Below are 12,959 nucleotides of genomic sequence, written 5' to 3' on the forward strand. Positions count from 1 at the left end.
GTACTGTCTACCCTCAAGTTGTAAAGAGCTACGTAAACTGTTGGCGCTATATAAATACTGTATAATAATAATAATAATAACTCTATACCCTGGGGAGGGTGCCATGTGTTTTTTAAGACCAACAAAGAGAATACCCCCCTTAGTGGGACTTTAATAGACCACCAACTCTTATGATAAAAAGATATACGGTATTTTATTATAATGGTATACTATAAAAAGACGTAAAAACGTCTATGACATACAAAAATACAAAAATTGCATTCCATACAGAATCAGAACAAGAGGTATACAAATGATAATATTAGATGTTCTCTGAACTAAGCAGCACTAATACTTGGCACCCCATACCGGACCTGGACACCCAGAGGAGATAGCCAGCGTGGGACCATCTTGGATATCGATCTGCTTGTTAGGCAGCCTCTATTATACAGGCTCTAACGATTGCTGGTCCCAATTAGATTTGTTCAACACATGTTGATATTGGAAACATAAGACACATCTAGCTTCTCCAATATCTGGGCCTGGCGTCCATGAAACATTTCATTTGACATTGGGGTCTTAAGTGCTGCTTGAACACAGAGTTATGCCACTGGAACCTGTACATTTGTAAAATATTTGCAACTCTCAAACCCCTGATGAAGGTATCAGAATACTGGAAACGCGTCAGGCATCGGGGTACACCACCCCTAGGAGAGTACATATTATCATTTGTATACCTCTTGTTCTGATTCTGTATGGAATGCAATTTTTGTATTTCTGTATGTCATAGACGTTTTTACGTCTTTTTATAGTACACCATTATAATAAAACATATCTTTTTATCATAAGAGTTGGTGGTCTATTAAAGTCCCACTAAGGGGGGTATTCTCTTTGTTGGTCTCAAACGAAAGGGATGGGACCACCACACTCTACATTTGTAATGATGGAAGCCTCTCTTTTTCTTACTGTGTTTTTTAAGACAACTTTTCACCCTGGGAGGGGTGCGCTGAGTCCCTTGTGACCATTTCTCATCCCTGGAAGGGTGCCCTAAGACTTTAATAACAATACTTTACCCTGGAAGAGGGGGCCTGAGGGTGCCTTACATCTCGAATGCCCCCTTGCAATGCCCCAACACACAGCAGACTATTACACACACACCCCATGGATTGATTACAGGGGTTAGTAAGTGACTTACCGTAGCGGGAAAGACAGTTCCAGTTGCTCGATGATCTGCAAATTAATGAAAAGAGTCACAACTACATAAATGCTTTGTACATGCCGTAAAAAAATGGCGCATGCATGGGCTCAAAACTAATTTAACCTAATCAAACGCTCCTCGACTTTAAAAAAACGCATCAACTGCTTCCCTATTACAAATTGTTTGGGAAGAATGAATTTTCTATTTTTATTTTAGGTATATATTTAAATTATTACAGTATCTCATAAAAGTAAGTACACCCTCACCTTTTAGTAAATCTTTTCTTCTATCTTTTCATGTGACAACACTGAAGAAATGACACTTTGCTACAATGTAAAGTAGTGAGTGTACAGCTTGTATAACAGTGTAAATTTGCTGTCCCCTCAAAATAACTCAACACACAGCCATTAATGTCTAAACCGCTGGCAACAAAAGTCAGTACACCCCTAAGTGAAAATGTCCAAATTGGACCCAATTAGCCATTTTCCCCCCCCGGTGTCATGTGACTAGTTAGTGTTACAAGGTCTCAGGGGTGAATGGGGAGCAGGTGTGTTAAATTTGGTGTTATCGCTCTCACTCTCATATACTGGTCACTGGAAGTTCAACATGGCACCTCATGGCAAAGAATAGGGTTGCCACCTCATCCCTTTAAACCCAAACACATATGAATTACACAGGTTCTTAGGCTAATTTAAAGCAGATAAGGCACCAAGAGAGTTTAATTACCACCTTAATCAGCCACAGAACCTGTGTAATATATATGTGTTCGGGTTTAAAGGGATGAGGTGGCAACCCTAGCAAAGAACTCTCTGAGGATCTGAAAAAAAGAATTGTTGCTCTACATAAAGATGACCTAGGCTATAAGAAGATTGCCAAGACCCTGAAACTGAGCTGCAGCACGATGGCCAAGACCATACAGCGGTATAACAGGACAGGTTCCCCTCAGAACAGGCCTCGCCATGGTCCACCAAAGAAGTTGAGGTCACGTGCTCAGCGTCATATCCAGAGGTTGTCTTTGGTAAATAGACGTATGAGTGCTGCCAGCATTGCTGCAGAGGTTGTAGGGGTGGGGGGTCAGCCTGTCAGTGCTCAGACCATACGCCACACACTGCATCAAATTGGTCTGCATGGCTGTTTAGAAGCCTCTTCTAAAGATGATGTACAAGAAAGCCCACAAACAGTTTGCTGAAGACAAGCAGACTAAGGACATGGATTACTGGAACCATGTCCTGTGGTCTGATAAGACCAAGATAAACTTATTTGGTTCAGATGGTGACAAGCGTGTGTGGGGGCAACCAGGTGAGGAGGACAAAGACAAGTGTGTCTTGTCTACAGTCAAGCATGGTGGTGGGAGTGTCATGGTCTGGGGCTGCATGAGTGCTGCCGGCACTGGGGGGCTACAGATCATTGAGGGAACCATGAATGCCAACATGTACTGTGACATACTGAAGCAGAGCATGATCCCCTCCCTTCAGAGACTGGACCGCAGGGCAGTATTCCAACATGATAACCACCCCAAACAAACCTCCAAGACCACCACTGCCTTGTTAAAGAAGCTGAGGGTAAAGGTGATGGACTGGCCAAGCATGTCTCCAGACCTAAACCCTATTGATCATCTGTGGGACATCCTCAAACAGAAGGTGGAGGAGCGCAAGGTCTCTAACATCCACCAGCTCTGTGATGTCATCATGGGGGAGGGGAAGAGGACTCCAGTGACAACCTGTGAAGCTCTGGTGACCTCCATGCCCAAGAGGGTTAAGGCAGTGCTGGAAAATAATGGTGGCCACACAAAATATTGACACTTTGGGCCCAATTTGGACATTTTCACTTAGGGGTGTACTGACTTTTGTTGCCAGTGGTTTAGACATTAATGGCTGTGTGTTGAGTTATTTTGAGGGGACAGCAAATTTACACTGTTATACAAGCTGTACACTCACTACTTTACATTGTAGACAAGTGTCATTTCTTTAGTGTTGTCACATGAAAAGACAGAAGAAAAGATTTACACAAATGTGAGGGGTGTACTTACTTTTGTGAGATACTGTATATGTCATAATTAATAATTTATTATCGCTTATAAATGAAGACATTTATAAATATTTATAACTGTATAAATAATAATAAATTATTATGATTACATATTATCATAATTATTTATTATATACAGTATAATAATACCTACAAATTATTATTTATAAATATAATCTAATCTAAGCTATTTTATATATGGAATCTTTTTGTATCTTATAAACAGATGTGAATATTATAACAGAAGTGGTGGCTGAGGTTCTAGGGGTGACCTGTTCTTCTATACCAGAGGCGGAGGGTGACCCTGTGACACGGCAGACTGAATCGTCTTTATTTGGGGGTTCGGAGAATGTTGGGCTGTGACAATGACACAGAAGAAGCAATTTGGGTGCAAAAAAATAAATAAAAAAGACAATGTAAACCTGGGCAGAGGGCGATATAAGATAAGCGCCCCCAGAATAGCGGCCCGGTATGAGGGTCAGTGTGATGTGCGGGTTATGCTCAGACTTCTGGCCAGGCTCCAATTCTCTCCCCCCCTCCCCCCCCCTCCCGTGTCACTGGCACGCACACAATGGCCGCTTGTTGATGAGGGACGATTAGCATGTCAGTCTTGTCCTGGGGACGAGCGGAGAGATGGCGGAATATCAATGAGGGTCTGCCGAGACGGCGCTTACCGATTTCTGAGCGTCAAACATCAGGTTCTTGTAGAAGAGGATGAAGTGCGCGAAGGACATCTCGCTGCGGGCCTCGATCTCCTGAGACGGTGGGAGAGAAGATTTGGCGATTAGTTTGCTCTGTAGACAATTGCATGCTTGTAAAAAAAAAAAAAAAGTATCCTTTTTTTTTTTTCATCCTTTGCTCCATCTGCTGATCTCCTGCAACCTATCTGCAGCCATTTCCTATCTACATGCACTCCAGCGATGGCTGCATGGCATTTCCCAGGGCAGGTTTCCTGGTGGTGACATCAGTGGACCATGCCGGGGTCATGTGCGTTGAAAAAAAGCCACTTAGAAGCCAAGGTGACCACACAGGACCAGAATTGGGAGACAGGGACAGAACGTTGTCACCCTATAAGAGGAAGTGCCTAGACAAGGATGTTCATGGCAGGATCACCAGGAATTATTTAAAAAAAAGAGTTCTGGAACAACCTTAAAGTGGACCTTCAGTCATTTTTTCATCTTTCCAAGTATTAAATCTTCTATCCTTGTTGTTGTTTTAACTTTGGATAGTAAAACATTTTTTTTTCTGCCAGTAAATCCCTTATACAGCCCACTTCCTGTTTCCTGTCTGGTCATTAGCCTTATGACATCAGGCACAGCTCTCTCTCTCACTCTCGTGAGAGTTTGCCAGGAAGGGAGGGGGGATGAGTCATAAGAGGGTCAATAAGAGCTGCAGAGCTGGAGGTGTGCCTCTCTGTGTCTGTGTAAATCCAGGAAGTGAACAGGCAGCAGCTTCAGCTGCCCACAGTTAAAATGGCTGCAGCCAGACTCAGTGGAGGGAGATTTCCGCAGCATATTTGGCAAGTACAGAATCACAGTATATATAAAATAATATTCAAAGTGGTTGGAGGGAAGCTTCAGAATGGCAAAGATGTTTTTATTACAAATTATGTGAGCGGACTGCAGCTCCTCTTTAACCACTTGAAGACCAGGCCTTTGTCTGACATTTGCTGCTTACAAAGTTAAAATCCGTATTTTTTTGGCTAGAAAATTACTTAGAACCCCCAAACATGATATATTTTTAGCAGAGACCCTAGAGAATAAAATGGCGGTCGTTGCAATGTTTTATGTCACGCGTCGTTCTTTCAAACGCAATTGTCAGTTAAAGTAACGCAGTGCCGTTTTGCAATAAATGGCCTGGTCAGGAAGGGGGGGGTAAAACCTTCCGGGGCTGAAGTCGTTGAGCAGAACGAAGTATGCTTACATAGATATAATAAGAATAAATGGCTCGGACTTTGCAGCCTATATGAGATTCTATTGATTGGGTTTATGATTTAAAACAGACACCTGCTATATTCCTGAGGCTGTGTGTCTTCTACTACAAGGATCTGGAGTCTCTTCTTGTTCATATAATAATAATGTACAAAATCCGTGTATAAATCTTGTTCCTATACAAAGAATTCCAAAAAGTTCCCAAAAATTGGTCAGAATTGCTTGTTACATATTTAGCATCTGTTTCCTGTTTAGTGTTATTCCATAGTGACTGCACTTTGCTGCTCCTCACAATCAGTGCATGTATCCTCAGCTTGACTCAAAACAAGCTAAGGCAGCATTATGAGGTATGGGGGGGGGGGCTCAAATGTGGCCCTCAATGTCACCAAAAGGCCAAAACAAAAATGTGTATTATATGAAGCGCTAAAGAAGAGGACATGCGGCAGGAAACACGGAGAGACTGGGGACATGCGGCAGGAGACATGGAGAGACTGGGGACATGCTGCAGGAGACATGGAGATACTGGGGACATGCTGCAGGAGACATGGAGAGACTGGGGACATGCTGCAGGAGATATGGAGAGACTGGGGACATGCTGCAGGAGATATGGAGAGACTGGGGACATGCGGCAGGAGACATGGAGATACTGGGGACATGCAGCAGGAGACATGGAGAGACTGGGGACATGCTGCAGGAGACATGGAGAGACTGGGGACATGCTGCAGGAGACATGGAGAGACTGGGGACATGCTGCAGGAGACACGGAGAGACTGGGGACATGCTGCAGGAGACACGGAGAGACTGGGGACATGCTGCAGGAGACACAGAGAGACTGGGGACATGCTGCAGGAGACACAGAGAGACTGGGGACATGCTGCAGGAGACATGGAGAGACTGGGGACATGCTGCAGGAGACATGGGGAGACTGGGGACATACTGCAGGAGACATGGAGAGACTAGGGACATGCTGCAGGAGACATGGAGAGACTGAGGACATGATACTGTATGTAAGCCTAATAGAGATCACTGCTATTACCCTATACAAATCAATGGCCCCGAGGTCTGTACAAGTACCTAAGGGTGACATGTGGCCCTTGACCCGCAAGTTGGGTGTCAGGGCTCTAAGTGGTTTACTAAGCTGAAACTTCACACAGTAAAATTTATTTATTTATTGTTCAGATGTACAGACATTGTCCATGTTCTCACTCACCTGCAATTTGTCCCGCAGGAACCTCATATTAGGCACTCGATAGTTCACCTGGGGGAGGAAAGCCTTCAGATCCTTCAGGGAGATGCTGAAAACACAAATATCAACCGTTATTTACTAAAATTATAACCCCTACCCCAGTGACAGAGGTTTACCTCTAACTGAGGTTCTACTCCCTTCCCCACTGACGGAGGTTCTGCCCCTTCCCCACTGAGGTTCTACTCCCTTCCCCACTGACAGAGGTTCTACCCCCTTCCCCACTGACAGAGGTTCTACCCCCTTCCCCACTGACAGAGGTTCTACTCCCTTCCCCACTGACGGAGGTTCTACCCCCTTCCCCACTGACAGAGGTTCTACTCCCTTCCCCACTGATGGAGGTTCTACCCCCTTCCCACTGACAGAGGTTCTACCCCCTTCCCCCTGACAGAGGTTCTGTCCCTTCCCCACTGATGGAGGTTCTGTCCCTTCCCCACTGATGGAGGTTCTACCCCCTTCCCCACTGACAGAGGTTCTACCCCCTTCCCCACTGACAGAGGTTCTACCCCCTTCCCCACTGACAGAGGTTCTACCCCCTTCCCCACTGACAGAGGTTCTGCCCCTTCCCAACTGATGGAGGTTCTGCTCCTTCCCCACTGATGGAGGTTCTGCCCCTTCCCCACTGACAGAGATTCTACCCCCTTCCCCACTGACAGAGGTTCTGCCCCTTCCCCAGTGGCGGAGGTTCTGTCCCTTCCCAACTGATGGAGGTTCTGCTCCTTCCCCACTGACAGAGGTTCTGTCCCTTCCCAACTGACGGAGGTTCTACCCCCTTCCCCACTGATGGAGGTTCTACCCCCTTCCCCACTGACGGAGGTTCTACTCCCTTCCCCACTGACAGAGGTTCTACCCCCTTCCCTACTGATGGAGGTTCTGCTCCTTCCCCACTGATGGAGGTTCTACCCCCTTCCCCACTGATGGAGGTTCTACCCCCTTCCCCACTGACGGAGGTTCTACTCCCTTCCCCACTGACAGAGGTTCTACCCCCTTCCCCACTGATGGAGGTTCTGCCCCTTCCCAACTGATGGAGGTTCTGCTCCTTCCCCACTGACGGAGGTTCTGCCCCTTCCCCACTGACAGAGGTTCTACCCCCTTCCCCACTGACAGAGGTTCTGCCCCTTCCCCAGTGGCGGAGGTTCTGTCCCTTCCCAACTGATGGAGGTTCTGTTCCTTCCCCACTGATGGAGATTCTGCCCCTTCCCCAGTGATGGAGGTTCTGCCCCTTCCCCAGTGATGGAGGTTCTGCCCCTTCCCCAGTGATGGAGGTTCTGCCCCTTCCCCAGTGATGGAGGTTCTGCCCCTTCCCCACTGACAGAGGTTCTACCCCCTTCCCCACTGACAGAGGTTCTGCCCCTTCCCCAGTGGCGGAGGTTCTGTCCCTTCCCAACTGATGGAGGTTCTGTTCCTTCCCCACTGATGGAGATTCTGCCCCTTCCCCAGTGATGGAGGTTCTGCCCCTTCCCCAGTGATGGAGGTTCTGCCCCTTCCCCAGTGATGGAGGTTCTGCCCCTTCCCCAGTGACGGAGGTTCTGCCCCTTCCCCAGTGACGGAGGTTCTGTCCCTTCCCAACTGATGGAGGTTCTGTTCCTTCCCCACTGATGGAGGTTCTGCCCCTTCCCCAGTGACAGAGGTTCTGCCCCTTCCCCAGTGACGGAGGTTCTGCCCCTTCCCCAGTGACGGAGGTTCTGTCCCTTCCCAACTGATGGAGGTTCTGTTCCTTCCCCAGTGACGGAGGTTCTGCCCCTTCCCCAGTGACAGAGGTTCTGCCCCTTCCCCAGTGACGGAGGTTCTGCCCCTTCCCCAGTGACGGAGGTTCTGTCCCTTCCCAACTGATGGAGGTTCTGTTCCTTCCCCAGTGACGGAGGTTCTGCCCCTTCCCCAGTGACGGAGGTTCTGCCCCTTCCCCAGTGACGGAGGTTCTGCCCCTTCCCCAGTGACGGAGGTTCTGCCCCTTCCCCAGTGACGGAGGTTCTGCCCCCTCCCAACTGACGGAGGTTCTGCCCCTTCCCCACTGATGGAGGTTCTGCCCCTTCCCCACTGATGGAGGTTCTGCCCCTTCCCCACTGATGGAGGTTCTGCCCCTTCCCCAGTGACAGAGGTTCTACCCCCTTCCCCACTGACAGAGGTTCTGCCCCTTCCCCAGTGGCGGAGGTTCTGTCCCTTCCCAACTGATGGAGGTTCTGTTCCTTCCCCACTGATGGAGGTTCTGCCCCTTCCCCACTGATGGAGGTTCTGCCCCTTCCCCAGTGACGGAGGTTCTGCCCCCTCCCAACTGACGGAGGTTCTGCCCCTTCCCCACTGATGGAGGTTCTGCCCCTTCCCCACTGATGGAGGTTCTGCCCCTTCCCCAGTGACGGAGGTTCTGCCCCTTCCCCAGTGACGGAGGTTCTGCCCCTTCCCCAGTGACGGAGGTTCTGCCCCTTCCCCAGTGACGGAGGTTCTGCCCCTTCCCCAGTGACGGAGGTTCTGCCCCTTCCCCAGTGACGGAGGTTCTGCCCCTTCCCCAGTGACGGAGGTTCTGTCCCTTCCCAACTGATGGAGGTTCTGTTCCTTCCCCACTGATGGAGGTTCTGCCCCTTCCCCAGTGACGGAGGTTCTGCCCCTTCCCCAGTGACGGAGGTTCTGCCCCTTCCCCAGTGACGGAGGTTCTGCCCCCTCCCAACTGACGGAGGTTCTGCCCCTTCCCCACTGATGGAGGTTCTGCCCCTTCCCCACTGATGGAGGTTCTGCCCCTTCCCCACTGATGGAGGTTCTGCCCCTTCCCCACTGATGGAGGTTCTGCCCCTTCCCCACTGATGGAGGTTCTGCCCCTTCCCCAGTGACGGAGGTTCTACCCCCTTCCCCACTGACGGAGGTTCTACCCGCTTCCCCACTGACGGAGGCTTTGCCCCCTTCCCCACTGACGGAGATTCTGCCCCTTCCCAACTGACGGAGGTTCTGCCCCCTTCCCCACTGACGGAGATTCTGCCCCTTCCCAACTGGCAGAGATTCTACCCCTTCCCCACTGATGGAGGTTCTGCCCCTTTTCCAGTGACAGAATTTCGACCCCTTCCCCAGTGACGGAGGTTCTGCCCCTTTCCCAGTGACGAAGGTTCTGCCCCTTCCCAACTGACGGAGGTTCTGCCCCCTCCCAACTGACGGAGGTTCTGCCCCTTCCCCACTGATGGAGGTTCTGCTCCTTCCCAACTGACAGAGGTTCTACCCCCTTCCCAACTGACGGAGGTTCTGCCCCTTCCCCAGTGACCAAGGGTCTGCCCCTTCCCCACTGACGGAGGTTCTGCCCCTTCCCCACAACAGTCAGAATGACCAGTGAGTGTCCCTCCCCCGCTCTTGGTGTTGTAAGCCTTACATCAGTGGCAGTTGGAAGGGTTTCGGGGTCATTCCCACCAGCAGGCATGAAGTGTGCAGAACGCACATGCGCTGGTTAGAATGTATTACAGCGCTTGCTTTATTTATTTAATTTTTAACAATTTTTTAGCTCCATGTATTACAGTGCGTCCTAAAATGCTGCGCAAAAATGCAACCTGTCCTATTTTTTTTCCAGCCCACACCAGCTGAAGCCATAGGATAGAAAGTGCCTCCTCTATGGATGGGGACTGGGATGAGTTGTGTGAATGAGCCCATCGTGCACTGCGGTCTCTGCCCTCCGTGTGCCCTCCATGTGCCCTTCATGCGCCCTCCGCGTGCCCTCTGTGTGCCCTCTGTGTGCCCTCTGTTTGCCCTCGCTGCCTTATTAGATAAATCTGTGATCGCTGGCGCTCAGACGCACATGTGGCGCTGACTCTGCGGCCGGGGGGAACACGCCGTCTTCAGCACATCTGGGGTGCAGCTTCTCCAAGACGCCTTAAAGAGGCCTCGGCCTGCTTACCCCCCCTCGCCCCCCACCCCCGCACTGAGAGCTGAGCTCAGACTTTCCATCAGATCCTCATCTCTTCCCATTTCCTGAGCGGAATTCATTCCACTTCCTGTCACCGACTCCTATCACTTCCTGCCAGGCGTCCTGTTTATGGAGGGCGGCCGGGATTCTGGCAGGGAGTGATGATGTGTTCTCTCCTGCTACGTCCGCACTGCAGCGGGGACCTAGTCTACACTGCGGGGGGGTCATTTAACTTCAATGTAAATCTTAACTGGGTAACAGTGGTTGATGATTTACATTTAAATGCAGAGCAGGTCAGACACTTCGGGTTTAATCGCAAAAGGGCTGCTTTGACCCGCTCTGCCTCCAACGCAAATACGTCTTCGATAAGACCGACCGCGTCCAGAGAAACACAAAGCCAAGCAGAACGATCGTCCATTATCCACCACTGAAGTCAATGGGAATCTGCTGACTTGATGTGTGTTTTAGAGATGCGCTGAATGCAAATAAATAACGCCGGTGTGCGCAAGAACCTTAGACTCGGTTTACACAGGTGACAGCTAGAGGTGCGAATCTTCACTGGTCTCATGATTCCATTCCGATTATCCTGTCAACTATTCCATACGATTCCATGATGCATCACGATTACTGCCCATGGCTTTCATCAAAAACCCATCAGTGCCCATCAGTGCCCATCAGTGTAGCCTTATATGTGGCTACCAGTGCATCCTAGCAGTGCAACAATATCAGTGCACCCTCATCAATGCAGCTTATCAATGCCCACCATTACCGCCTCATTAGTGACCATCAGTGCCGCTTATCAGTGCCCATCAGTGCAGCCTAGCAGTGCCCATCAATGCAGCTCATCAGTGCCCTTTAATGCAGCCTAGCAGTGCCCATAAGTGCCTATCAATACAGCCTATCAGTGCCCATCAATGCACCTTATCAGTGCCTATCAATGCAGCTTATCAGTGCCAATAAATGCAGCCTAGCAGTGCCCATAAGTGCCCATCAGGGCAGCCTCATCAGTGCCCATCAATGCAGCCTACCAGTGCCCATCAATGCAGCATACCAGTGCTCATCAGTGCCCATCAATGCAGCCTACCAGTGCCCATCAATGCAAGCTACCAGTGCTTATCAGTGCCCATCAATGTAGCCTACCAGTGCCCATCAATGCAGCCTACCAGTGCCCATCAACGCAGCCTACCAGTGCTTATCAGTGCCCATCAATGTAGCCTACCAGTGCCCATCAATGCAGCCTACCAGTGCCCATCAACGCAGCCTACCAGTGCTCATCAGTGCCCATCAATGCAGCCTACCAGTGCCCATCAATGCAAGCTACCAGTGCTTATCAGTGCCCATCAATGTAGCCTACCAGTGCCCATCAATGTAGCATACCAGTGCTCATCAGTGCCCATCAATGCAGCCTACCAGTGCCCATCAATGCAAGCTACCAGTGCTTATCAGTGCCCATCAATGTAGCCTACCAGTGCCCATCAATGCAGCCTACCAGTGCCCATCAACGCAGCCTACCAGTGCCCATCAACGCAGCCTACCAGTGCTTATCAGTGCCCATCAATGTAGCCTACCAGTGCCCATCAATGCAGCCTACCAGTGCCCATCAACGCAGCCTACCAGTGCTCATCAGTGCCCATCAATGCAGCCTACCAGTGCCCATCAATGCAAGCTACCAGTGCTTATCAGTGCCCATCAATGTAGCCTACCAGTGCCCATCAATGCAGCATACCAGTGCTCATCAGTGCCCATCAATGCAGCCTACCAGTGCCCATCAATGCAAGCTACCAGTGCTTATCAGTGCCCATCAATGTAGCCTACCAGTGCCCATCAATGCAGCCTACCAGTGCCCATCAACGCAGCTTACCAGCGCTTATCAGTGCCCATCAATGTAGCCTACCAGTGCCCATCAATGCAGCCTACCAGTGCCCATCAACGCAGCCTACCAGTGCTCATCAGTGCCCATCAAAGCAGCCTACCAGTGGCCAACAATGCAGCCTGATATGTGGCTACCAGTGCAGCCTAGCAGTGCAACAATATCAGTGCAGCCTCATCAATGCAGCTTATCAATGCCCACCATTACCGCCATCAGTGCAGCCTCATCAGTGGCCATCAGTGCAGCCTCATCAGTGCCCACCAATGCAGCCTACTATTGCCCATCAATGTAGCCTACCAGTGCCTATCAGTGCCCATCAATGCAGCCTCATCAGCGCCCATCAATGCAGCCTCATCAGTGCCCATCAATGCAGCCTCACCAGCTCTTAAAGCAGCTGCAACAGTGATCTTGATATAACCACTACGCTGTTTATAAACATACATTTGAAGACAAGTGATTAAGGGGGGTGTGGTCAGGGACTATACTTTATGTGCATGGAGAGGGAGGGGCAACTCTGGGAGCCAATGGGGTGTGGTGCATGCACATGTGCTAACAGGGAACATGCTGACAGGAGCAGAGGGGTGACTCATTCATCTGCTGCTCCTTCACCATCCAATCACAAGTTGTGTGGAAAATGACCGACTCCACCAATCCCATGAAATAACATTACCTGCCGTCCCGTCCTCTGTCCATCACCTCAAACTGTTTCCGCAGCCACCTGTACAGGAGAGAGGACAGTGATAAAGCAACGCACCATACTGGGACTACAACAACCCCCCATCCCCCATATCCAATCCTGACCATGAAAAGATCTATAGCGGGGTCCCAGACTA

General features: G+C 49.9%; 1 protein-coding gene across 2 annotated transcripts in view; it reads right to left on the reverse strand.

Annotated features, from left to right (window-relative positions):
• Positions 1 to 12,959, reverse strand: part of LOC141144060 (1-phosphatidylinositol 4,5-bisphosphate phosphodiesterase gamma-1-like) — a 165,991-nt gene that overhangs the window by 90,981 nt on the left and 62,051 nt on the right. For both annotated transcript variants that reach the window (XM_073629419.1, XM_073629418.1), the window contains exons 4-7: positions 12,797 to 12,844; positions 6,347 to 6,431; positions 3,880 to 3,960; positions 1,175 to 1,209 (exon numbers count right to left, since the gene is read on the reverse strand). In XM_073629419.1, coding sequence (XP_073485520.1) covers positions 1,175 to 1,209; positions 3,880 to 3,960; positions 6,347 to 6,431; positions 12,797 to 12,844 — 249 coding nt within the window. The remainder of the gene's footprint in view (positions 1 to 1,174; positions 1,210 to 3,879; positions 3,961 to 6,346; positions 6,432 to 12,796; positions 12,845 to 12,959) is intronic.

This window comes from Aquarana catesbeiana, linkage group LG05 (assembly GCF_042186555.1).
Source record: "Aquarana catesbeiana isolate 2022-GZ linkage group LG05, ASM4218655v1, whole genome shotgun sequence".
NCBI lineage: Eukaryota > Metazoa > Chordata > Amphibia > Anura > Ranidae > Aquarana > Aquarana catesbeiana.